The sequence below is a fragment of the Gymnogyps californianus genome, chromosome 4 (assembly GCF_018139145.2).
Source record: "Gymnogyps californianus isolate 813 chromosome 4, ASM1813914v2, whole genome shotgun sequence".
Classification (NCBI taxonomy): Eukaryota; Metazoa; Chordata; class Aves; order Accipitriformes; family Cathartidae; genus Gymnogyps; species Gymnogyps californianus.
This window is the reverse complement of record NC_059474.1, coordinates 78,604,570-78,632,374: the sequence shown is the minus strand read 5'-3', so window position 1 is coordinate 78,632,374 and position 27,805 is coordinate 78,604,570. Positions and strand designations below refer to the sequence as shown.

The 27,805-nt window shown below is 39.9% G+C and overlaps 1 protein-coding gene across 3 annotated transcripts; it reads right to left on the bottom strand.

Moving 5' to 3' along the window:
• Positions 1-344: 344 nt before the first annotated feature.
• Positions 345-22,698, bottom strand: QRFPR (pyroglutamylated RFamide peptide receptor). Of its 3 annotated transcripts, XM_050895769.1 has the most exons (7): positions 22,221-22,698; positions 8,230-8,388; positions 7,541-7,602; positions 6,483-6,718; positions 4,806-4,903; positions 2,462-2,909; positions 345-2,236 (listed from the first exon to the last, which is right to left on the bottom strand). In XM_050895769.1, exons 1-6 carry the CDS (start codon positions 22,558-22,560, stop codon positions 2,506-2,508), a joined length of 1,299 nt encoding a protein of 432 aa, XP_050751726.1. In that variant the 5' UTR covers positions 22,561-22,698; the 3' UTR covers positions 345-2,236; positions 2,462-2,505. The 3 variants fall into 3 exon arrangements, with proteins under 3 accessions (XP_050751726.1, XP_050751725.1, XP_050751727.1); XM_050895768.1 differs by having other exon boundaries at positions 345-2,909; XM_050895770.1 differs by lacking the exon at positions 345-2,236 and having other exon boundaries at positions 2,845-2,909; positions 4,806-4,850.
• Positions 22,699-27,805: the final 5,107 nt, after the last annotated feature.

The window sequence follows — 27,805 nt, the reverse complement described above, 5'->3', positions numbered from 1 at the left end:
CAGCTAGGACTTCTCACAAGATTATCTGGCTCTAAGAAAACTATTGTGTCAAAAATGCACAAATAATATAGTTACTATTAAGGACAGCATGAGAACCATCTTTAGTAGTTTGGTTTATATTTAATCTAACCGTAGCCACATATATCTGTGCTGAAACATTTACCACTTGTCTCCTACCAAGAGACTGGAAGCTTTTTTTCCCCTCTCACCTTATTCTGTAAAGTCCTTTAAATCACATCTCAGGATTACAGTAACAGCTGGCACCTGTAACAGACTGGAATTTAATCACTAAAAAAGTACATATAAGCTTATATGAATCTTTAAACAAAGAGATACTCAAAGAATGAAGTTTATAGCAGATGCTCCCAGTGCAAAACAGCACCAGCAATGCCAAAAAGGAATTTTAATGAAAAAATGAATACAATACTCCAACAGTTACTCATTGACATAACATTTTGAGACAACAGAAGAAACAGATAAGACAAAACAAAAACATAAAATACTTGGAAGTTTTTGTTAAATACTTGTTAAAATCTGTCATTGAAATTAGCAGTGCAAATAAATAAAAAGCTTACAATAAATTGTTTTTCAGTTACAGAATCTGTCAAAACACATAGTTCTCATCATCAGCCAGATAGTTTTCCTCAGTTGGTGTGAAGTTTATGATAATAAACCACCGTTAGCCCCTATTCCCCAGGGCAGAAAAGACCCCTGTCTAGAAAGATGAAAGACAAGCTAAGACAGAAATGGTCTTCAAAGGAAGTCACAGTTGTAATCCCAGGCAAAAATTGTTGCTGTTGCTTACAGCATTATTCAAAAGGTAATGCACAGGGCCATGTCTGCATGACTGTCTAAAGCAGAACCTGACCTCACTCATGTTGTTTTACCCAGACATAGCTCTCCAAAATTGTTATTTTATCTAATACATATGTTTACATAAATAGGAGTGCTCTTAATTCCTGGCTGCCAGGACAAGTCAGGAATCTTCCTGTGTCACTGCATGGGAGTATATAATATACAACATAAATAACATATATGTAAATAAAGAGTATCTCTCAAACCAGCATCAGAATGCCTTATCTAATGGAAATGTGTAAATATTACAGAAGGATCAGACAACTTCCAATTTATACAAGGATAATTTAGACTATGTTTTCATTTACAATGAAGTGTGAAGTAGCAATATAAAAGAATCTTAAAATTTACTGTCAAGGGAGGACCAAGGTCCCTTAGGTGAGGCAAGGGATGACAGAACAGAGCACCAACATTTCACAGGCTATTAAAGGATCCAACCTAACCTCAGCTGGAGTTGCAAATTATGTATTTCAAAGCCTCATTTACAGGATCTAGATCACACTTTTCTCTCAGTCCCACACTTGTAAGCATCCTTTTACAACTCTTCAGTTTGACATACAGAGCAAAAATGTTTAGAATTTATATAGATTTCAATCCTGTAATTTACTGTGAAGCCTAAAAATAACACAACACTGGCCCTGTTCTTAGACAGTAATTAATCCACTTGGAAAATGATGGCAAGACAGAAAAATTTCTGCGTGTCTTCAGAGAAGTGTCTGGTCAAAAGACCGTGATATTCAATTGAAAGTCTTCCGTAGAGTCCCAAGAGGCTCTGGATCTGGCCCTTATATGCCTCCAGAAAACGGCAACACCACACTTGCAACCCATAAGTCACAGATCCAAGCATGACTGTAAGTTAAACTCAGTGTTTACTCTACAGACCACACCCTCCAGCATCTGCACACTCTTGCACAGCAACATTTTTCAGCAGAACAATGCAGTTTACGGGGCAGTACACTGGCATTTAAATTTGTACCCAAGAATTAACCTGTAAAAACAGCACATTAGTTATGCATGCATTGTTAATTTCTAATATGCTTCCTGTTAATAAAATCTGAACATGCATGCAATGTTTACATCTTAATCTTTTCAGAGTCAAATTCTGGCTGGCTCTTTCATATACTTTTTTTTCCAAAATAGAATTGCATCTCAGTCTGCATTTTTCCTGAACTCAGACCTGAAACACCTCTGTCCTCAGGAGGCAAAGCTGCAGAGACCAGATCTTACAATGTTAGACCCATGTCAGATTTCCAAGACGTCCAAAAAAAGTGTGCACTCTCTCCATAGTTCCTGTCTTCTGGCATTCAGCTGTGTATGGTCCAGCAGTGTGCCAGCGTCCAGACACAGACTAAACGGAGCAAGCAATAGTTGTTTGGTTCACCTAAAGCAGAGGGCAAACAAGCCCTAAATTAGCTTAGGAAGAAAAATGGTTTTTTTTCCTGGAAGTCATACAGGAATATTGTTTTCCAAAGTTTTACTCATCCTTATAAAATATATTACATTTTCTCAACCATTATCCCAACATTATAATAATTCACAAAATATTTTTCCCCTCATTTCAGCATGCAAAGTAGAAAACTATTTTAAATGGCTTATTGAAAGTTACCATATAAAGAGAATGCTTTTTCCATTCGCAAAACCTTTGTGATGCTACTGTCCATTTCCTAATGTAGAATGCACAGTAAGCTCAGAGCTGAATAAGGCAAGGTGCCTTTTCAAATTCCTTTTTGAAGCTGGCTGATCGCAGAACTTGACTTCAATGTTGCCATCGCTGAATGCCTCCTTCCTGGCTTCATCCGAGTCAATGGGATCTCTCTGAGAAACACTTGCCTTTTGCTGCCTCAGAGTAATCCCCGAGTTCCCAAGTTGCCTGGTTGGTGATGCATTTTCTTTGACAAGGCAGAAGCAGATGGCAGACAAAAAATTTTTCTTGAAGTTTTCATTCATGAAAGCATACACAATAGGGTTGCAAATAGAATTGAAGAATCCTATAATCTGGACGATTGCAAAGATCATTTTGACTGTCACATCATCATACTCCTTTTCAAAATTACCTGGAGAGGAAAAAGGAAACATGTTGTAAGCACAGAATGGCATACATGCCTTCTACTTAACCTATTTATATCCAGTCTGGCATTAGAAGCTTTGTTTAAAATCAACAAAAGACCTTGCTGGAGGTTCTTAATATTAGCAATAGGGTTTCATCAGCAAGGAAAGATCAAGACCTACCACATAGCCTTGCTTTGTGTATATGTAAATAAGGACAGAGTCATTCGAAAGAGGCAATTCATGAGCCAAAAAACTTGCCCAATGGCCAAGAAACAGAAAGCTTCCAGTCTGCTAAGTATAGGCCTTGTTTATTCAAGTTGTTCTTCTGGCTCCGAGTTTCACGTCCATATCAAACATGTAAGTACTTTAACACCAATCCCTGTCTTGTCACTGACCACATACGGCTTCTCTCTCTGTGCTGACACAGATCAGCTCATGGAGGTAAAAATGCATCTTCTTGGTCACATCTCTCGCTTTTTAATCATTGAGATCACAGAGGAGTCTGAATTCACTGAATACAAATACTCAGCGACCAAACTCTGGATATATACTCCAAATGTTTATATGGCAAGTAAAATAGAGGCCTTGCAGCACCTGAAATAATTCCTGATATTAGCAATGAAAAGAGAGCAAACAGTTATGGAGTGTTATGGGCAACCTTAACACGGGACGATCCAGACAATTTTAATAGTTACAGCTTCTGCACTTCTGATTCTGCCCAGGCATAAACATCCTTTGGTTCAGCTGACTGGCTGCAGGACTACCGATTTATCTGCTACAACCTTATTTGTGACAGAAGACAAAGAAACAGCTGCTGGCTGTGACAAGCAGAGTAAAACAACTACTGAAAACTTCCTCTTGTTCCTACACATAGCCTGCTGCACAGTCCCACATGCTATCCCAGTACCCATGCAGGAGATGGGAGATGAACAGCGCAAGACTCCAGAGAACAGGGCAAATAGCAAAAAGCAAAGGTAACAAGCACCGAGTGCATTTCCAAGCTAGTATCCAGTAGGGACCACTGAAAAAGTTCAACTGGATTCGTTGGGTATTATCACTACGATGTTCAGTATTTGAATTTCCAATATGCCTACCTCGTTAAAATCAGGGCAAGTGAAGGGACAAATATTTCATAACAGTCTAACTCAAAGCAGTATGACAACTTAAGTAGATGCAAATAGAGGTCTTCACACATTAAACTAAAATTAAATTTGAATTAAAAGTTACTTGTTCAAGAGGTTTTATACTTGGAAATAACTTTTACCTTCCAGCCAGGTACTTTTGACCTTTCAGCAAATGAGGGTAGCATGACAGACATAGAAAGAAAAAGAATCTAGAGAGATACGCTCACCATCCTAATACTCAAGAAAAAGCAAGACTTGACTCTCATAAGGCCTAGCAAACCTCCTTTTCAGGACTGGATTATGTGCTGTACAAATCCAGAAGCAATGACAATCTCCTTTCTAAAGGGCCTGCACTCTAAAAATGCTGGTAGAGACCTTGGGTTCCCTCCCACCCACCCTGCAACAGAGTTCAATAGGGTTTACAGCAAGACACAAAGTTTATCTTTTTTTTTTTGTTAATTCACACAGCAGGGAAGAAGAGATGTGGCTGACACAAAAGTTTATCTCAGAAACACTACCTTAAATGTCCTTTCCAACCTAAATGATTCTCTGATTCTATGACAACAGATTTTGACTTGAGTAACTCATCTGTTGTTGGCTGTCTCTCTATTACAAGACTGTGATCCAGGATTTATAAGCACAACATTAACCTTTGCTAGCAGAAGGTATTCTATAGCTGAATGCTGCAGCAGCACTAGCTTTTCACAACCTGTAGTTCCATTATCAAAAAAAAAACCTAAAAAAGGCTTTATTGTATGACACATGGCAGATACTCACTGTATTCTATCATCATGTGAATCACATGGAAAGGGGCCCAACAGACTGCAAAGAGAAACACCACTGTCACCATCATAACAATTGCTCGCTTCTTCTTCCTGAAATTGCATCAAGACATTCCATACTGAATCACTAAGAATTGACCAGTAGTTAGATGTGTCTCTTCAAGTTAGATCTGTAAATGTGTTCTGATTGTCGCAGATGCAAATAAAACCCTGGAAGAATGCTCAGAAGTACACAATTTCCTTTGAAACAAAACATGCACCGTCATATAAATCTAGTACATCAATTAACACCTTTTATTTCTCTCTTCTGGGAAAGCAACGCACTTTGCAGCTGCAGCAAGCAATGACATTAGCATATCTTGCAAGGCATTTTCACTCTATTCAAGGAGATGCAATTCCAATAGTAAGAGATGGGGGGGGTGGAAATCACATGAAATTCCATTAACAGCTCAAAAAACAAGAGTCCCTTCCTAGATCTGGGAGCACTGACCATACCTGCAACACCTGATTACACAGAGAATTGAACAGAGAGTAAGTGAAATCACACCTGCAACATTCAACCTTTGCTGGTAGGTGAAGTGCTAGAATAAGAGCAAGAAACACACTCCCTGCCTCCACTGTAATATCTCACAAATTCAAGGTATACATGAATTTATCGTTATCCCCAAATTGATATATAATTTATATAACCACATTTATAGATCCCAAGACAGATCTCTCACTTGAGCTAAAGAAGCAGCACTTCACTGGTAGCAGTTACAGGATCTTCTCCCCACTGTGTGAAAATAAACTGAGGAGTAGCCCGAAGATTACAGGTCACCTTAACTCCTGTGAGATTGCAACCTCTTTCAGTTTTGACTTACAAGGGTCCGCTTCCTTAGGCACTTTATGTTAGACAAATATCTAAGGAATCATTTATCTTTAAGCTGCTTGTCAGTATTCTCCTTACAGTCAATACTTAAGGTGATACTCTCCTCAATGAGCAGAACTGTTAGAGGTTTCTAGCACATCAGGCAACAGATCAATTTGCCAAATGAAAGGAGAAAACATGAGGCAATATTAAGGGTAGCCCATATTTAGTGCTAAATAGCAAAGCTGATAATTGTTGATTTTCATAACTTTTCAGATAGAGCATTACCACCTGGATAGTCTCATCCAAACACATCTGAGAACACTCAAACTTTTTGGAAGCTATATCACGTTAAACTGTACCAAAGTAGTTTTTAAATTAATTCTGATTTTTTTCCCATATGCCAATTTAACTTATAATAGGATCATAAAGCAGTGTTCACAGTCTCAGAATTATATAAAGAACTTTCCATAGAACATACAGAAATAACGTAGCAGCATTTTCCCCAAGTCATCTTCTAACTCATGGCCTACATCTTTTAAAAACAAGCATTTCACAATGTATAATACGAGATTTATTGAAAGGGTTTGACTTCCAAGGTGTGGCTACACTGTACTTCAAAAACAATCTGTTTAAGTTGCCTTAAATTGGGTATCTAAGTGTTAAATAACTAGCTAGCTTTAAAAATCTGGTCTATGCTTGTAGACTTCCCAATGGATAAGGAAAGACAGATTTTTTTTTTGCACTGGTTTTCAAGAACTGTCGGGAAAAAAAAGCAGCTTTCTAGAAGTCAAAGTTCCAACTGTATTTTACTTTACAAACCTTGATATTTTAGACATTTCACTCCCATGAATGGTTTGAAGAACTGAAGCATCTCCCACTCGTTTCTTAATCCAGAGTTCATAGCCAATTTTAGTGTACAAAAAAAGCATCAACATCAGTGGAAGAAGGAAGAGTATAACAAGAATAAAGGTCGTATATATCTTCTGATAAATTGGACTGGCCCATTCTTCCAAGCAACAAACATACACTTTTTCATATAGAAAGTCATATTTAACCTGTAACAAGTGTAAAGGAGATGAGTCACTACAGTGTTGACCCCAAGTGTAAAAACCAAGCACATTCAAATATTCCTCGCTCTTAATACAACAACCAAAATTCAACACAGAGACTTTTCAAAGTGACAAAATTCTTCCAAGCACTTTTCCACATCAAGTGTTGGGTTGATCCAAGTTGACAGAGAGAGGTCAGGAGATGCTCCAATTTGCACTCCTCCTCAAAACACTTTTTTTTTTTTAAACGGGGATTTTCAAAGGAGACCTTGGCTAAGCATTTTACAAGTAAAGATGGGTGTACAGAAACCTCATATATTAGGCACTTCAAAAAAAAAAAAAAAAGATTTGTTAACATTCAGACTCACAAGCAGCAGATTCTGAGAAGTCTTTTTTTTTGCCCCCCCCAAAGTGTACGTTAACTCCTTAAATTATAATGGGCAGCTAATTACATTTTAAACCAGGCACAGTTCTTCCAAATCTCCAGGAACACACTGTCATCCTGAAACAGTAATCTAAGCCCTACACTGCCGTGTGCCAGTGCACCTATAAACCAAAAGGAAGCCACAGTGGAAGTCATAGATGTAATTACTGCTCTTTGACATCATTGGGGAGGGCAGACATGACTAGTCACTGCTGGTAGTCCTTCTTCCAGTGCATGCAAGTCCTAATCCTTAGCCTTTCTCATGCTGGCACACAGAACAAAAGCTCCACTTCTCTTATCCCACTCTTGTTTCTTAGGAGTTTATTCAATTTCATTGCTAAAGGTACAAAAAGATCCAGCAAGGACTGAGTTTAAAATGTAAACTTCCATTTCACCTAACATACCTCAAGCCGTTGCACGTGCCACACAGGTGACCCAACAATAAGTGCCAGCAACCAGACTATGCCTGTAAACAAATACATTTTTTAATACTTTTTACAACAAGCAGCATAAGTTTTGGTATGAACAGTTTAACAGCTTCATCTTTAAAAAGTCAGGCAAAGTAGACAATTTAATAGACAACTTTGTTCTTTATACGAGGCATACATCAGTCAACATTCACATCAGTAACAGCATGCTCTTTTGTTATCAGTTTTCTTTCTCTCAAACTACCTTCATTTATTGGTATTCAAGCGTAAAGGCAACTTAATTTGCATGAGCAGCATTATGTATGTTCTCTGTGTTACAATGGAAGGACCATTTACGGCTGTGACACTGCTTTAGCAGCGCTTGTACATTTTGAACCTTTCTTAAAAAAAAGGAAAGAAAAGGCTGCCAAAGGTTTATCAGAGTCTTGGTTAAGTAAATCTTTGACTTCAGATTCTAAGTTTATTGTCAGAGTTTTGGCTAGTAATTACTATACATACAAGCACTATTCTTGAGCTATTTTATAAATGTTACCAGACTTACCATTAACTCTATCTCTGAATCACTGGTCATATCAGTGCCTTCTGTTCTGTCATGCCATCTACACCAGCTACATTGAAGATTATTTCTTTATACGCACGACTACTGGAGATGCCTAAAATCTTACCAAGCATCGTGAAAGCTCTTTTATTGGTGTACTGCCACTTCATTTTTAGTGGATGCACAATTCCCTGGTGTCTTTCCACAGCAATGCAGGTCATTGTAAGAATCTCAGTTACAATAGCAGTGGATTGAACAAATGGTACCATCTTGCAAGCGAAGGCACCTGCAATAGTCAGAAAGTAAGGTATGCAACTGTTGCAGTTCATGAAAAAGCTATTAATACTAGACTTCATTACTAAAGTGCTGTTGTGCAAAAAGAACAGACTAATATTCTTAGATTTATTTTAACAGCTAAACTGCTAAGTAATCTATTTAAGCTATTCATCAAATGCAGCTTTCAATAGTCATTCTTCCACTGTACACACTACGTCTGCAAAACCAAGACTTCTAAGAACATATTCCCTTGCTCTGTATCAGTCTGACACTTACTCCTTGTTCACTTTTGACCAAGTCTTCCATCATCTGTTTTCAAATACGCCAAGTTACAGGGATATTTATTATCTTTTTATCTTGGCAGATTACTCTCCAGTTTTATGAAGGTCTTAGTGTTACCTGTTCAAAAGTTTACCTTTTCTGCTGTTGCAAATACATTCCTTCTGCTTATTTAAATACCACTCTATTTGTAGACTTTGGCACTTAATGCATCATTCTGCCAAGCGATATATATATATATATATATAGGAGTCCTCTAAGAGGCGTAAGGTAAGACTAAAAATTCAACCTCTCCATCACCTTTCCATTCTCCAAGTCTCCCTCCTTCCTAACACATTATGTTAATGACACTGTCCAAATTAAATGCAATTTCCTGCTTGCATTTTCAGCTGTATAGGTTCCCATTGTATTTATGCACAGCTAGCACAGATCTTCAGATTTCATTGCTGCTACAGCTTCCCAAAAGTACATATTCAATTCTTAACATTAGTCATTCTCCATTACTCATCCTCAAGTCTCAACCATCTTAGAAACCGTGGTGTACGTTATTCTCTCAAGAATCTTATGTGAACTCCTTTCCCAACCTACTTCTCATTTACTCATTTTCTGACCATATTCCTGACCCTGAGATAATTTTGTATGTTTGTATTCTCACAGTTCCCTCACATTCTCACAGTTCAGTATCAGCTATTCATTTCAGCAGCAGCTGGTTATTTCCCTTACTTGATCATTAATTATACCTTACCCAGATATAATCCATAAACACAAAATAGCCAAAGGAATATCTGATCCAATTGTAAGTCAAGCTTTAAGATGCTACAGACACCTTAAGCAATAAAAGCATAGAAAACAGAAAGAAAACAAAGAGGAAACTATCAAAACTTAATCCTGCCGTCCATGAAGGGAACAAGGAACAGGGAAACTTCTAGGCCTGCTAGGCCAGCCTAAAAGCCACCGCAGCTTACAAGGTGGCTTGTAAGGAAGGAACTGGTTTGCTAGTGGTCTTACCAGTTCTAGCTGCCCAAAAAATCACTTTTTCTGTGGCTTCAAAAAGGGCAGAAGAGGGCAAGGGGCAAAGGATGGAAGTCAAGTACCTTTCAAGTACATATTCAACACCAGCAACACTGTGAATGTGCACACAGATCTAGCTTAAAACAGAATAAAAATATACCATGCAGCCCAATTTTAAGCTACTTGAATGAAATCTTAGCATGGTCAGTAGGAACTGCATGAAAGAAGATGCACTGGGCTGCATGTCTGTTTCTCACCAAGTATGTATTTTTCCAGGGTGTCAGAAAGAGCAAGACAAGACATCTTGACATCTTGTATCAATTGCAATTTATACAATAAAACTCCCCCCACTTCTTCCTTGGCTTCAGTAAGCACAAAGTAAAACCCTTATGAAACATGTCCAATATCTTATTAACTCAGCATCTCATTAGTTCCTCACTACACCCAGAACAGTATGTGCTACACATATAAGCACCAGACCCACTCAGTCAAATTTATAGTCCTTCAACCAGTGTGTTGAAACTTCTGTAGTGAGATAACAAAAAGCAAGCTCAAATTATACCTTCTTTGCACATGGCAAATGGCGAATACAACCAAAGAAGAGACTATGGCACACAATCTCTGGCCACTTCTGAAAATCAGCTTACTGCCATGAGTAAAGCAGAGCTAAAATGATCTTCAGCCAAATCCAAATCCTACTCCTTTGAATCAAAAGGAGTTTCCACTGTTGGTTTCAAGTTTTTTTTCTTCGCCAAGTTAGAAGTGACTCCTGATACAAATAACACGAACAGAGAAGCAGAATTTGTACATGAAAGAAATGCTTAAGTTCCTGTTTCACTAAAGAAATTAGTTCAAGTTTGAGAGCTGGAGCTGTGGCAAAAAAAAAAAAAAACAACAAACTTTCACCATATGCTGTTTCTTATAGTTTGAAAAAAGTCAGAGTTAAATAAAGTTAAATCCACTTGAACTATACTCCATTATACGGGTTTTCCAGTAATGCACTATTCCTTCACTGAAGTCCCAGCATTCCAGGGTATTCTCAGGAATCAAAGAAATATCACTCCATTACTCTACTTAAGTAACAAAATGAGACGACTTTCACCGAAATTATATGAGTCTGGTGGAATTTCCAGCTTGTGCCCAACTATTCAAAGAGCAAACAGAATACCCGAGTTCATCAGGTAGTAACTCCCGAAATCCCAGATTTTCATTGCCTTTTCCTGATACCTTCTCATTTGCTTCCCAATAACTACACTGTCATAGAGCACAGACTACCACTATGCCTTTAGCTGAACCCACAGAAGAGGCTGCAGGAACTCCTTATTTCATCTCTTTGAAGACAAACGCACAAAAAGTGATAATCTAAGCTATATGAAAGTAACTGTTAAAAAGGTAGTAAAAGGAAGAGTCTACATAATGCCTACAGATTGATCCTACTGAGCTGAATGAGGAGCAACATTAGCACTTCCAGAAACGTGAAACAAAAGGATGTTTTTCATCACAGTTGGCTGAAATAGAAACACCTGCTCTGAGGCACATGGCACACATTTGGGTTCCTTGGTGACCAAAGCAAAACAGCCACATGCATTTTTATAACCAAGAAATAACATGAAATTTTCAAACGGACAGTAGCTAAAAGCTACTCAAAAAGCCTCTATATATTAATAGTAAAAATAGAACAGTATTTCAACCTCCCTGAAGGTTCTCATGCCACCAAGCCCAGGGTCTCTGACTATCAACTTGTATTAACATTACCATATGGCTTTAGGGCTCTTGCTTGCCCTGAATTGTGACTCCCTATACAAAGGCTTCCTGAGACACTCTAGTGTTTCAAATGCAAAATTTCACCAAGGTTAAGTGACTGTTTAGCAATGAAATCAGCTCTCGTTTGCATGAGTGTTTGAAACAGGTATGTTTGGAGGAAAAAAAGAAAGAAATACAGTGTTTAGAATGTCATGGCCAAACAAAAAGTTATCAACTTCAATGGAAATCTGACATCAACAGATCTGAGATCCAGCTCCACCATCCTTAACGTGTTTGAATAGGATTCAATCCTGAGATACCAAGGGTCATTGTACTTGACAGAAAAGGGAATGTTTTCCACATAAAGCCTGTTCTTAGTTTTCAAAACTTTCATTATTTTATTTATAAATATATACCAGACATTCCAAACTGCTTAGATAATTACTAAAGACTTTCTCCAAGTCTTTTAATACTATAAATTATATACCCTATGTTTTCGAACTACAAACACTATCAGCTTTTGTACACACAGAAAATGAGAATCATTTATTGTTAAATACGGTAACTATTTCAGAATGGTGGCAGTTGGGCTGGGGCAGTATAGAGAAAAAGGAAGAAGACAACCTGAAACTATTATTTCAGAATGCTAAAAAGCTCAGAGTGATCACACTGGTTATTCCAGGCATATTCTGAAACAGAACACCTATATGGAGATTAACTCTTCAATAGATTTTCAAAACACTGTCTCCACGTCCACAAGCCCTAAATCACATTCTTTCCTAACAGAAAGCTGCTTGTTGTTGAGTTGGAATTAGATTACTGAAAGGACTTCAGAAGTCCTTTATGGAAGTCCAGCCGTCATTTTATTCTTTGGGATTTAGCTGCCTAATGTCCGAAGTGTTGACTCTATTGCCCTGTTCCTTCAGCTACTTCCAGGCTACAGGTTCCCAGCATGGCCTCGCAGAGTTGTCTCAGTCAGTCTTGACAAGCACAGAAGAGAAACAGAGAACCATGGAATAATGCTGGTTGGAAACAAACTCAGGAGGTCTCTAATCTGACCTTGTGGCTCACAGCAGGATCAGCAACCAAGCCAGACCAAGCCAGACGCAGCCCAGAGGATTCAGATATTGAAAATCTCTAAGGCTGAAGACAGCACAGCCTTCCCCGGGTCAGCCTCTTCCTCTGCTTGACTGTCTTCACATAGAAAAAATTTTTCCTTATATCCTGTCTGACCTTCTTGTTTCAGTTGAAGCCTTTTGCCTCTCATCCTCCTGCCACGCACTGGGTCCACCTTCTCAATAACCTCCTTGTATGCACTGCAAAATGCTACTAGGTTGCCCCAAAACCGTCCCTTGTCCAGGCTGAACAAGCTCCATTCCCTCAGCTCTTCCATCCATACAGGGCAGCTACTCCCACCCCTGACGTCTGGGTGGCCTTCTGCTGAACTCATACCAGTTTATTAATAACTTTCTTGTACTGTGGGTCCAAAACTGAACACAGTATTCTGGACACTAAACACAACCTTGCTTGTGAGACTTGATTTAACAGGCGAGGTAGGTTTTACTAGATCTAAGCTTTCTCAAAACACAGATGATGCATCTCTTCTTCCTTCCCTTAAACTAATTAAATGCTGTAATCACTGAACAAGGGAAGTGTGGAAAAGGGGGCCTCAAATCCTAGCTCTCCAACCTCAAGGAGAAAGCCTTACTATTAGGGCTCCACCTTCAGGACACCCCTCTGAAATAGACCATCTCACAAGAATATGTATGGATTTTCACAGCCAGAAAAAAAAACCAAAACCAACAAAAACACAATACCTGCAAACTTGCATACTCACTATTAGGGAAACAGGTACTGGGGTCTAGTCCCTGTTCCAATAATGCATGCACATTTCACTTAATATTTAACCCATTTGTGTAAAACAAGCTTCACCTGCAGCAAGAAGAAACCAATGCAACCCCATTCTCAAGTGCCTGTTAGTTGAAAGTCCCTTCTGGAAAAATTGAGAAAAAAAGCCAATTTTTACTATAAGCAAGACATGTTAAGTTTTTGGGGAAAAAAAAACAAATTATGCTACTACACCATAGTTTAGACAGTGAAATTAAAATAAGACTGAGACAGGCAAAACACAGCTGTGTGAAACACTGATACATTAAAAACATGGCAAGCTAGTTTTCACGTTTGTGTTCACACTTATCACAGAGTAACAGAAGATTTTAAATGAAGATACTAGTTTACACCTTTTTTCTAATCAAGCTGATAAAACCGTAGCTTTAGAACATGGTTTGGAGATAATATGGTTTAACAGCTAGTATTATTCAAGTCTTCTTTCCATTCATTAACATGACTGCTAGATATTTTAGTTATTTGCATCAGGTACTATGTCCTTGTCATGATACACTCACCTATAATAAATCAACATTGGATTAAAAATACAATGAAATCTCCCAATCAATCTGAAAATAAGAATGGATTTGCTTTTTACCTTCATGATAAAGGCACTTGAATGGCTTTATTTTATTATTTATTTCTTTTTAAACAACATATTCTTCAAAACATAATTTCAGATCCTATCTAAAGAAGACAATTAGTGACAGAGTAACACACAAAAGTAAAGAACAAAAGCCCACTTCAGTGAGTTTCAGTCAAGATTATTTAAATCTCACTCCTTATAGTGTTTTTGGAGTCATTAAGCTGATCAGCATTTGGATAAAGGAAGCATTTGCCAAAGAAAGAAGTCACTTCATTTTAATGGAGGAAGGAAGGGAATGTAAAGTGTGTCCTGGCTCTATACACACTGAAATAATGCTGAAAAAGCAAAGATAAATTTTTAGAAACAATGTTTAAAAGTCCTTGAGACCAATCATCAACATAAACCTACAGCTGCTGTCAACAAAACACCACCCCAAATTGTAATAATCAGATTAGAAGAGGCAAGTAGCCTGTGATAGGGAAGAAAGCAATTAGAGAGATTTGTCTTTCAAAGATGAGAAACAGAATTAAGAAGCAGGGAAGTACGCACTCTTCTTCAAACCTATGAAGAAAAATGAGGTAAGAAAGGATGAGATCTACTTGCTTCAAATAAATCTGACTGATACATCAATTAGAACAGTACATTCACTGCCTACAGGTAACTGCTGAAAACAATGCTGTCCTGCACTTCAGTTACACTGCAACTTCCATCCAACAACTTCCTGATAGTTAGTAAATGACAACCATATAATAAATTACATTAGAAAAATAGGGATTGATTAAGTTCCCTAAGGGAAAACACTTCATACATGCATACATTTAAAATATCCTCTTACTTCTCAAAAAGTACTCTCCTACCTCGTAAAAGAACTGTATTTAAACAGACACCTCACATTTTAATCATTAACTGGCAAAATGCAACCCCTTTCTAGAAAAATAGCTATGAAGTGCAGATTCCAAACAACATTAAAATTTATATAAACCAACGTTTCTTAGCTGCTGATTTAAATCATTAATTACTAAAGCCACCTTCAGTGTCAAGTGAAAGAATTGAAGAGCAGCTCGACCATTCACTTTTTTCGAAGCTGACCATCTTGTTCTGTTATTACTAATTCTTTATCTTAAATCCCTACAGCCTTTAGATCATTGAAAACAAACCAAAATCATTATTTGCCTCTTCTTTCAATGAAGAGAAGTGCAATAAAAGCAGGCATAATATACAGTTCCAGCAGGATGTGGCAGCTACAGCCCACCTGACACATGCTTGCACTCCCGGTCCTAGTCACCCACTCTCAGAAGGTAAGTCAGTCTACATGGACTACTCTGCTTCCCTATGTATTACTGTTAATTGACCCAAATTAGATTTCTTCTCTCAGGCTTCACAATGATAGATCACCCAGTAAATACAACATACAGGATTAAAAAGTGAGAGCGACTTCAAAACACAAATTCCTCTTCTGTTGTCTGTTTATGTGCATCCCATCCTTGAGTTAACCAGCCACTTTTAGAAGAAAAGGCATTCCCCTTGCCCCTAAGTCAGAACTGGGACATAACGATAAAAATCCAGGATTAATGCAATCACTGACTTACTCCTGAAAACAACATTTAGCATGATTCATATGAAAAGTCTGGCTAGATCCTCACTTAAGTTTAAGTTTAAATTCTTGAGCCCGACTCCAAAATTTGTGTGGACACCAGCTATCTGAGGTCATTAACGAACACTAAACGAGCCAAACTCTAGGCAGATGGAGCTTGGGGAAAAAGGGTGCTACTTTCTGCTTCCCAATGCAAAACACACAGCTAGAGTTATTCCAGGTCTTTGAGACACCCGGCACGTTTGTATACTATACTGCACAAAATATGTAACACCTATGTAATGCCTCCAAATGCAGAGATAAACACAGCTCCAGTACATTAAGAGCATTCTGAGATGATCCCAGCACTGAAGCCTTCTTGTGCTAAAACTAGGCACTGGGAAAACTTCAGTCTATTTCTCAGATTCTGGTTCTTTTTTTTTTTTTTGGCTGCAGCTACACTGAATCTTTCAGAACAGAATTTTGATTCAGTTCTTTTGCAAGCTATGAAGTAGTTTTAGGCATCTAATATGCCTAATATGCCTAAATTGGAAAGAATCCGATTAATATTTTTCAAAGGCTTTCTAAAGGCTGTTTAAAAATTTTTTTTTTCTTGGAAAGATTTGCTGAAAAAGTATCTCCTTTTTTGCCTGCTCCTTTTCAACTTACATGCCCCCAGTATAGAAACATGTGACTTTTCTTAATATTTTAAATAATAATACTTTACCTAATATCTTAAATATGTATCAAAATGTTTAACTTTCTATAAGTTAAGGCTTTCAGCAAACGCTTCCAATAGATTGTTAGTGAAAACACCACTGCAGCATTTAATACTGACCATTTCCAATCGGGAAAGAAAATCACTGGCAGAGGAATATTGGGAATGAAAATAACTAATCGCTTCTCTTTTTCAAGAAGCTAAGAGGTTCTTGAATCTTCTTAGTATCCCGAATCTCAGGGGATTCGGGTATCAGTATCAGGTATCACTCAGTAATCCCAGAATCCCAAAAGTATTCCTCACACACTGCTAAAAACTGCATAGATTACTCAAGCAATGATTAGTTTTCCCCAATGATAATACATTCAGAAGGCTGCAAATACAAATGGTATTCCCTTGAACAATTCTCCATGCCTTTATTATCAGATGTTGTGCCTGTAATTATGATTTAGCCATTTCATCATGCATTTAAAAGATCAGTTTTTCTTTTATTAGGGTAACAGGCAAAATCCTGAAATCATTCTCTGATAAAAATTAAATTGCTCCTTCCTCTGTTAAAATGTTGTTGACCCAGCCCTTGCACTAAAATCTCTATCACAGCTTGTAAACCAGTTCTCTCCAGCTCACTTGATGCAAACAAGGTAAGCTTTCTTACATTTTGTAACTTCAGGGGAGAAAACAAGTCAGTCATCATCATACAGATGATATCCTTACGGGTCTTTCATACCTGGGCAATGCATTGTTTTATATTGATTCTTGGGTATACAGGCATTTTGCATCCTTAGTAGTTTACCATCTGCGATGCACAAGTCTCTCACATGTTACCTACAGAGGATAAAGAACATTATACATACATCTGCCCAGAAAAAGGCATGAATGTAGCACTTGATAGTAGACCTGTGGTAGTTTAAGTCTGTTTATGGTCAACTACAGCAGCTGAGATAAAATGGTATGGCATGAGCCCATGCAATTAGGCCACACACTTCGAATAGCCCATAGCTTATTTATCGATGCAAGACAGAGTCCACACCATTCCCTCTATGCTGCAATTTGAAAGCGTGGACCAGACACCTTGGGCTAGCTGACCAAGGTATTCCATACTGTCCGCTCTCCTTCCCCCTTCTCTCCAAGGCTCACGTGCAGCTTCTCTGCCCATGGGTTTACAAAGCCACTGAAATGAGCACCACAGTCTTTAGGCAAACTTAGATCAGCAGCTTATTTCAAAATGTAGCAATTGGCGAGTAAAACCAAATACAAACATGCAAAGATGTAGGATTGCTGTGCAGCAAAGCACTGCTACTAGAACACAAAACTACCGCAGTAAACTACTGTCTGCAACGGTGGTACAACAACAAGTAGTACAGGTAGGGGGTTTTGGCAGGGATACAGGTTAAAGATCCAGATGTCTTCTCAAGAGAGAGACTCACTAGCAGGGAGCAAAACAGGACATGGCAAACATTCCTGATTCACTTGACACACAAGGTAGAGAATGCCGGGTATTTCTACCAAGAAAAAGGACATAACCACCACCTCACATGAAACACTAACCAATCTATCCGCACCCTAAAACTTTGCCCAATTAATGCAACAGCAAATATTTCACATCATTGTGTTTAATATTTACACTAATTAATGATACACACAACTTGCAGTAAGAAATTCTCTATGCTGAATATGTGAGAAAAATAAGTTTCCTTTTGTGAGCGTTGTTTTGCTGCTTTTAAGCAAAACATCTTACCAATATATTATATATATAAAAAACCCTAAGCCTATCATTTCCTTTACTGAGGCATTCACTGCATAACCCTTTCTCAAGCCATCTTCATACAGAATTTTACTCCTGCCTCTACTCATAAGCAAATACCCCAAAGTACACAACAGAAGGGCATGGAGAATGAAGGATAACACAAGATTTCACTGATACAGACAGAACTACAAAATCACCCTGCTCTTAATGGAAGCAGATCAATCCCGAGACACAACCTCTCACACAGCAGGAGGCAAATAAAAGAACGCTCTTGTGTCCCTGACGTGATTTACAGCAAGTCTAGGCAACTTAAATTAGGAAGTCAGAAAAAAGTTTAAAAACAGGAGATTCAAGTAACTGGATCTCTCATGTCCAGCTTTACTATCTAGTATTAACCCCAATAGCATGTCAGCAGTTTGAGAGTATTTGGAAACTCTTCAATATCAAACACCACTTCAGAAGCAAGTCAGAGTAAAGAAGTTTCTAATGTCTCACTGATGAACTTAGAGGTATCCAAGAATATCAGACACAAAAGGCCCAGTGATTTCCATTGCTAAGATTTAGTTTTAATCTCTCAGAAAGGAATGTTTATGCATTCCCATACAGGAAAGGTGTAAGTAAGGTAACACACTGCCTGACACAAGATGTTTCGTAAAGAGCAGAAAGCACCCTAAATACTCAACCGGGTAGAAGATGCCACTTGGTTTTCAACCAAGCCTTTAGAGAAGAGGAAACTGCCATGCCAAGGAGCACCAAGACCACCTTTGCTGTATGCATCCATTTACCCCTTACTCAAGCTCCCATTTTATCTTCCTCTTACCAATAAGTATGATCCCAGTGATCATTTATGCCAAAGCCACAATTTCCATTTTCTTCCACAGTACCTTCCACATTACAGAGAGATTAGCTTGCAGGATTTTTATTAAAAGTTCCCCTAGAAATTGCAGCCATTTTAGTTGCAAAGTATAAATTCAGAAATTAAATCATATACTGCCACTATTACAGTCTCACACAGCTATACAGATTCTTAAGAGATCGGAGAATCAAAAGTGAGACAGATTCAGCCATTTTTGGTCAATATGGTGCTGCTCCCAGTTGCTGCCTATGTAGAGCTAGCAGGTCTGTGTTAATGCTGCATAGTCACCAGGCAAAGCGAGGCACACATTCAGTTTCTTGAAACTGCAATTGCTAAATTGTAGGTGAAGTTAAGATGTATTAATGAATATACTGTGGAAAAAGTCATGCCAGTGCTTTAGTTTTTCCCATCTCTGTCAGAAGTTCTGATAAGCGTAACGCAGTGAGCTTGACAAATCTCCAGTTTCTAAAGAATTCTGACAAACACTATCTATTAGAGGAGCCACTTTGAAATTGTGGATGGTAATTACTTTACATCACCAGCTATCAACATTCTCCTTGGAGTCCTACTGTAAACTGTGCACACCTGGAACCCTTTGGAGTGAAAGTGTTTCATCCTTCACTTCAGAAGGACCAAAATGGTAGTCAGTCCTTTCTGATAGCATCCCATAATGTCTTAAAGGTAACAGCTACTCTGAAACTGTGGCTGTTCTCATGTTTGTAATGTTCTGCCTCTACAGTCTAGAGTGTTTGCAATTTTCCCCTCACCTCTCCCATTCTGCTGTGGGTTTCTGAAGGGGAAAAGAAGAGAAACACAAACACACACATACAAGCATGGAAATAAAGAACCAGTTCCAAATCAAAGACAAGTACAAAACATACACATCTCAGTTCACATCGCCAAGTACAGATGCTTGTTTTAGTGATGCAAGTGCAAATAAATCAAGATACAAAGTGACTAAATGCTCAGAAACCCAAAGATATTTCTAGCATCACGTGTCTCAGGATGCACCACTTTTTCCAGCAGGGATATATTACACAGTCAAATCACCTTTTACGTAACAGAGTTGGAGCTTGCGCTACTCCAAGATGTTGCGTTAAGGTGGATGAGAATAAGCTTTTTCAGACTACAAAATGAAAGGCAAAAGGAAAATTAAACCAGTAAAGCTAGCAAGGAGAAGACTCCTCCCAGGCTGGCAGGCTCTGATTTGCAGTATAACTGTAACCACCATTCATGCTTCACAGTGTAAGCCTCAGGAATCGGATACCCTTGGGAAACCATCCGTTTACATCTCATTTGTTTTCCTGAATTTTACTTCACACTCCTCACCCCCAACAGTGAAGGGCAACACCCATCAATTATGTTACTTATTATGTCCTCCCAATACTGTATTAGTTAAAGCTAATTATCTTACCAGGACCATAAAGGCTGCTATCAAAGTCAATGGGACATATGGATCCACTTGTACCGAAGATGATCTAGCACAGCTAAGAGGGAAGGCAAAAAGTACAGTAAAACCCACAGAACAGTATACTTTGAAGTGCCGAACTACTGCGTATCTGAAGATATTTTTTGCAACTATGCTATACCTTTTATACTCACTACTTTTAGATTTTTGTCAAGCATCCTCAGTAACGGAAGGTAAATGGAAACATACATACTTTCCCCATACTGTTCCACATGCCTGTGCCACATCTGCTGTAATTCACCTCAGGTGGAGGCTTCATCCCACCCAAGTTTTAGTTGATTCTGGTCAGATGTGTGGTCAAGCTGACAGACCAGGGTCTTCCTTACAAGTGAGAAAAATCACACCTCTGATCTTTAGGGAAAGCTACTCAATTCAGTCCTCCTCCCTTTATGTGAGATCTCTTGATGCCATCAGTAACTTTCTGCTGAATTATTCTTTGAGGAGGGAGAACTGGAACTACAGTAGTCAAAACAGTATAGCTATCAATTTATTCCATTATTTTTATTTACACATCCTTATCAGTTTGGGGGTTCAACATCTGTACTGTCTTAAAACAGTGGCTACCTCCCCCAAAGACAGCTCTTAAGAAAATAAAACAGTTGTCCTTACTATCAGTAGCCTCTGGAGTTTTGTATTTATCACTTCTCCCAGAAAGTTCCTGTTTTTCAGACAAAAATAAAGTCCATTTCTCACTGGGTTAGGTGTTTTTCAAGTCTCCTCTAACCTGTCAATTCCCACCCTGCATTCTAGTCCGTGGGATGTACTGGAATTAAATCTCCATGTTCTGAAGGTAGCCTTCACTGTCTCCCAACAACAGAAGCACAGGAAGCCTTGGAAATTGAAACATAGCTGTGTCACTTTATGAACATCTTGTCTGTTCATACTGAAATATTCTGAAAAATATTTCAATTTGTGGTTGTACAAAATGTTGCCTGCTACTTGCTGCAAAACCATCCCTTTTATTTTTCCACTTCTAATTGTCAAACACTGCTTTAAGACCAAGAAAAGGAAGATAAATATCATTTGCAGTGTTACTTCACCTTTGTCTTTTTGTTACTTTACTACTTCGGAACTGGGATGCATAAAAAAGAAAAAAATAATAATTCTTTCTAGGCATCAGGGAGGCCTTGCCCAAAGGTCCTTCACATCAACAGGAATACAACATAATTCCCAATACATAAGCATATCTTGAACACAACGCATCATTTCAACATAAATTCTGCATGTTCCCTCACTCCCCTATTTCTCCAAGGACGCATTCTTTTTCCTCACAAAAGGTTAAGGAGGTCTGACTCCGAGTCGACTGCTGTCAGAGGAACTTAAGCTGAATAAAGATTGATAATTCACTTGCCAGACAGATTTCATTACTTAGAGAGAAAAAAAGAGAAAGTACCACAAGACTACCTCATCAGCACCACAAAACGTATAGTTTCTCACACATACACTGCAACTTTTAACGAATACAAGCATGAAAGCGCACTGGGTTTAACGTAAGCTGAAGGAGTGGGGTAGCCATTATTTAACTCTGTGGAAAAGCAGCTGACGGCAGGCTGAGGTTACTGAACTACACACCTGGAGACAGCGCGCCAGTCCTGCGATAAAAGACTACGAACACCTGAACGCGACCAGCGGCTCCAGGGAGAGCAGACGTTTCAAGTTTTCACCGAAGAGTTTAAGCCCTGTGCGAGCACGAAGAGCTCCGCAGGGGTGCGCGGAAATAACGCGGCCCTCAGGGAGGACAGCGGCTCCCTCACAGCGGGGCGGCCGCGCCCCTCCTCCTCAGCGGAGGACCGGCCCCAACGGCCGAGGCTGCACGCGGCTCACCGCGGGGACACCCCACACCCCTCGAGGTCCCTCACAGGTGGGCGGGAGGGAGAGGGGTCCCTCAGCGGCGGCGCCGGCCACAAGCACTTGCCCCACCGCTGCGCCCCTTCAGCGGCCGCCGAGCCCGTAACTGACCGTCCCGGCACCCACCGCCGAGCCAGTTGGAGGAGATGTTCTGCAGCATGGTGAAGGGGACGCAGAAGAAGGCGATGAGGAGGTCGCTGAGCGCCAGGGAGCAGATAAAGATGTTGGTGACGGTCCTCATGGCTTTCCTGCGGGTCACCACGTAGAGCACCAGGCAGTTGCCGAAGAGCGCCAGGGCGAAGATGAGCACGCAGATGAGGACGAAGGCCACCTTGGTGCGCCCCGGCAGCTCCGGGATGTACACCAGCGGCTGCAGCCCGTAGAGGGCGATGAACTGCTCCCGCGTCACGTTGTTGTCCCGCAGGAGCTGCGCGAACTGCTCCGGGGTGATGTTCAGGGACCGCATGGCGCCGTCCTCCCCACTCCTTCCTCAGCCCCCTCAGCGCCGCCGCCCGCGCCCCGCCATCGCCGGACCGCCGCCCCTCCGGCCCTCTGCCGGGGCGCGGGGCGAAGCAGCCGGCGCCGAACCGGACCTGGCGCGAGGAAGAGAGCGGAGAAGCGGGAACTGCCGCCGGGAGACAGCGCGGCGGCGGCTGCGCCGCCCGCAGCCTCCGCCGACTGCCTTGGCCAGCGGGCCCCGGGGCGGGGGAGCAGCAACCAATCAGCGCACAGCGCGGGTCCGCCCCAACCCCGGCGCTGTGGAGCGAGACAGCCGTTAAACGGCTTTCTGCCCCGGGACGGGGGGATCCCAACGGCGCGCGCCGCTCCGCGCCTGAGGGAGCGGCCGGCGCCTCTCACAGCCCTGTCCCGCCATCCCCTCTGGAACCCTGCGGCAGCTGACCGTCATTCACGGCGGGTGTCTCCCCAGCGGAGGTTCGAAACGCCGAAGGTGGGAGCTGAAACTACCAAGCCAACCTCTCCTCACGTTTGGATCAGGCTGAGAGGGAAATAAAAGAGATCGTGTAGTAGGTACATGGCCTTCTGCGTGAGGGGAGACTCATGCCACCCACAGCGAGTCACGCTGCTGCTGGTCCGTGCCCAGCCCAAACGAGGCAGCGGAGGGATTTTATCTGCCCTTCCAGCCCCCTCTGTGCCAATGCCGCTGCAGTCCCTCGCGTGATGATGAGCCAAAGCTCATCAAAAAGGTGATTTTCCAGACTTTTGGCCGTTGAGCTCACTGAGATCCCAGGAGGCTCCTGAAGATTCCTTTCCCAGGCAGACAACCATTCTTGCCAGAGGAGGCTTGGCAGAATCCCATCCCACTCAACCTAGCTGGCTAGGCTACTTAGGTAAGGTTATGTAGGCTACTAAGGTGCGCTTAGCTAACTGGCTGCAACAGTAGTCGAGAAAATGCCACCGCAGTTTAAATGTGGTTAATAATGGGAGTTAAGGTCTAACAGAGAGGTCAAGTTGAAAATATGCATTGATTTGTCTTCCAACCTGTTTTAAAATGCCCAGTACGGCTTTCTCGCTAGCACAGGTATAGCCCCTTTGTACCGTATAATACATTTAATAGCAACAACTTGTTTGTAATCAGTCACGTAATAAATTATCGAAAAGGACCCAGAGAAGGCAATAACAATATGGAAAACTCTTCTGGCAACACTTCCCCCTCCCCAAGTGATAGATGTTTCATAAGGAAACATCACCTGGGAAAATGCTGCAAAATTAGATTTTGTACAGAAAGGGTGCTCCTTGCCCTGGGTACATGTCTTTACCTGTACCAGGGAAGTATAAAACAGAATGAAGAAAAGTCTAGCAAAAGCTGTCTATTTATGAGGTATTACGTTGCTGGCTTGCCAAGGAAAATTGGAGAGGGAAGAGTTCACCACCAAGTCGTTCTCAGCAAAATGAATGTTCTCAACAAGAGCAAAGATATTTTGTGTCATCTTCAAAAGAAAATATTTGTGTTAAGTGGAAATCAATGGAGAGAAATTCCCGTGCCTGCGCTGTTGTGTATGTATTCCAATTTGCACAAGTCAGTCCTCCAAATGCTGACAATCCTCTTAAGATACAGCTCCATGGCAAAGAATTAAGATTCTCTTTAATTATCCCATCGTGAAAGGGCCCTGTCACCCTTCCTTGGTGCAGTATGGCCCTGCGTTTTCCTCTTGAGACCAATGTAATCAGGCTCTCCCTGAGACAGACTTTCTAAGACTCGTTCTGGAAAGTAAATGATCATCAGACCGACTTAGTTCCCAACATTCAGACAGCCCCTTTCACCTTCTCTTAGGCCTGCCTTGTTGGCTAGAAAAGCTTGCTCTTTTAGTCTTGTAATGATCCTGCTGAGCTTATGCTCCATAGCACAGACAGACTTCTTTTGGGTTCAATTTTCCCAGCACCTTCCCTTGGATTATACACTAACTACACCAGGTGTAGCCTAAAGCCACCTTCATGTACTCTGTTCATATACCCTTTCCTATACCTCTTTTTCTTTCCCTTTTCCCTCTTCTCCCCCCACCCCCATTGTGTTAATAACAGAAACCTCATTTAGAGGCTCTTCTATTAACAAACCATCCAGATGCATTTCAGCAGATTTTATTCCTATTACAAATAAAGAAGGGCTGAACGTGGAGAAGGCTAGTCTTTGTCATCGTGGACTGCAGTGTTGTGTTACTCATTGCAAAAGCATCCAAGTGTATCAGGAACTTAAATGGGAATAAGCTCTCACCTAAATACTGCAAATAATCAGGGTTTATGGTTAACATGGACATTTGTTTTGCATCTATCCTTATTTTATTACTATGATTGCTCATTACAAGTGATCAAACAGCATTAAAAATGAAAAACATCTGAACGGTTAATCTACATATTATAAACAAATATTGAAGCTGTAGGCTATGGAAGTATGCCATGACATCTGCTGCAGATTTTTGCATGCAAAGAAAGGCATGACGCAGGTAATTTTACAGATAACATTTGTCTTGAATATTTACCCACATGGAGAAGATAAATACAGGATTTACAGAAACTTTCATTCTCTGTGAGCATTATCGATCCTCTTGGCCGAAGCAGTAACAGCATAGACATCATACAAGTGATACGGCAAATCACTAGTAATCGTATTACCCAGCTCCTTGAATAAAATTATATTTGGAGTAAAAAGGGTTGAGTTACAAAAGGTAACCTCATCTAAAACCCACTGAAATTACTGAAATGACTTCTCTGCTTCCCTGGGCTACAAATGATTGGTAGGTAGGGAAAAGTGTTGCTTACTTTTCAGGGCAGGCAACTAGCGTTCTGCCTTATCCTGCACCCCGTGGCCGCTGCCAGCTCCTGCTGCTTCCTGCAGTCCACAAAGCAAAGCAATATGGGCCTGCTCTGGCTCTCCCCACTGTCATTCAGCTCTTCAGTAAAATGGCCCGTCGTGTAAACATGTTTTCTCTAGAACAGGAAAGAGAGAGTGTGCGTGTATAAGAAGGCAGTCCTGCCTTGGTTCTTAATGGAAGAGGTATAAAACAGCCTTTTGAAACAAACAGGTTTCTTTCTCCTTAATTTACTTTCTTACTTTGTAGATTTGACCAACTTCACTGCTGCCTCGCTTGCCAAAATATACACACACACATATCTTGCATTCTCCTGCATGACTTTTTTCAGGTTTTAGTGATGATTTTCCATATCTTTTATCATCTACCTCCAAATTCACTTCTGTTTCCATTGAAGTCTATGGAGTTTTGATATTTACGTCAATGGGGCATAGGTCATGCCATTACATAATCTTTGTAATACTCAACAAATTAATCTCTATTCTAAATTTGAGAAGCTGTAGTGTGCTGTAAAATAAAGACTATTATTAGCCTGTACACACCTTTATAGATAGTAATAAATTACAAGGCACTTTTCTGTTCCTCTGATTATTATTTGTGAAACTGATGTGTTTACAAATATAAAGCAGGGTTTGAAAAAACCAAAACATTCTAACAAATAATTAACTATACAGAAACAGTGCATTTTTTATTATTCTTAACTGAAAAAATTAAGCCTCCTACTAATTAAATGGCTGGAAATATTTTACTTCTATATCTAGAATCCCAGTGAAAAAAACTTGCAACTTGAACACAGATCAAGTCTTGGGTTTGCCAGTAATTTTACTTCTACTTCAAAGAAATTATATATTATTTTGTCATAAACCTACAAACAGATAAGCATGAAAAGTGGTGAAATATGAGTTGTACCAGATTGCACTCTGTCAAAAACACTCATTTCTTCATGCCACCATATGCTAATTTTTTTTGCCTAGATGATTCATCAGTATGACACTTTCTTCTCATTCAGAAAGGACAGTGAATTTTCTGCAGACTGAAAAATACTGCCAGTCAGTTTGTGCACAGGTGGTAACCTTTTTTCTTACAAAGGTAAAAGAAGCTATAATTGCACTCTGTTTGTTTCCCTTTTAATAGCGAGCAATAAGAGCCGAGTATGGCTGCTGTGAAAAAAAGCCAACAACAAAGAATGTGCCTACATAGTTTTGCATAAGTTTTGTAAACTGAGCATGAAGTTTGTAAAAACTGTGAACAATGCACATTTTGAACGCTGAGAAAGCAAATACTTACTGTGTAATCCTAAACCAGAAATTTTAAAACAACCTTTTTTTCCTTCCAAATCTCTACTCACATTGTCTAGTTCAGGCAAAAGAAATAGATGACAAAAGTACTAACAGAAAGAATCCTTTTTCTCCTCCTCTTTCACTCCCTTGACATTTCGAAAGACTTTGGAAAAGATAATTCCTTTCAGATCCATGTTACCAGCTTTTAAACAGCCACTGCAACTACTGACTAAGTAAACCTTATTAGCCTTGGATCCTTTGGTAGATATGTTGGAAATGCATTCCCCTCTAATCCATATTAGTACCACAGCTTTTAGGATCATTTTTCAAAGGAATGAAACAGCTTACCATCATCATTAGGTAATTTTAGGTTAAGTCAGAAATAAAGTAGCTATTACAATTGTGAAAGCAGCCTCTGAAACATAAATTTAGTTAGAGCATTTGCTGTTTATTGAGAACATATGTTTGGGGAGAGCACTGAGGCTAAATCCTCATCTTTAGGTTTACATACTTTTATACATTTAGACAAACAAACTGTAAATTCTCTTAGATAAGGGAAAACTCAACACTAATTGGACTAGAATCTTAGTCGGTAACTAAGGATACAGCTCAAGGTTGGTCTTATCAGTGTATACCTATTTCTGGCTATTGTCTTATATTCTTTGTGCACGCTTTACTTTCCATCGCTTGTGATGACAGGCAGCTTCTACAAAACAATATTTATTAAGAAAAGCATCAATATCTAAAATAGAGTTGCACACAGTTGCAAAGTATGTTGGAGTGGTTAACAGAAAATAAATTACATTAACCTAGTGCGTGGGCTAACTCCAAAATGTTTTTTCTCATACTGTGTGACTCTGCTGATAAACACTGCTGGCTGAAAATCTTTATTCTTGTGGAGCCTTGTGTCTCCATGGTTGGGTTCATGCACACCTCTAGATTTAGTGATCCCCACTTAGTTTTATGACCCAGCCCCATCTGTCATTGATACTAATGTCAAGTGCGTACACGGGTGTGTGAGAGACAAACCTTATAGCCCCATACAGCTTGCTAGTCATATTTGATACAGCCATTAAATGAGAACTACTACATGCACTAGCCTCTG

Excerpts from the sequence above, each read along its gene's own strand:
- QRFPR (XM_050895768.1), bottom strand. The coding sequence starts at position 22,560 with ATGCGGTCCCTGAACATCACCCCGGAGCAGTTCGCGCAGCTCCTGCGG. Across the intron at positions 6,719-7,540 it reads GGCACGTGCAACGGCTTGAG|GTTAAATATGACTTTCTATA; the intron begins GTATGTTAGGTG and ends CACTTGTTACAG. Across the intron at positions 2,910-4,805 it reads TCACATGATGATAGAATACA|GTAATTTTGAAAAGGAGTAT; the intron begins GTGAGTATCTGC and ends TTTCCTCTCCAG.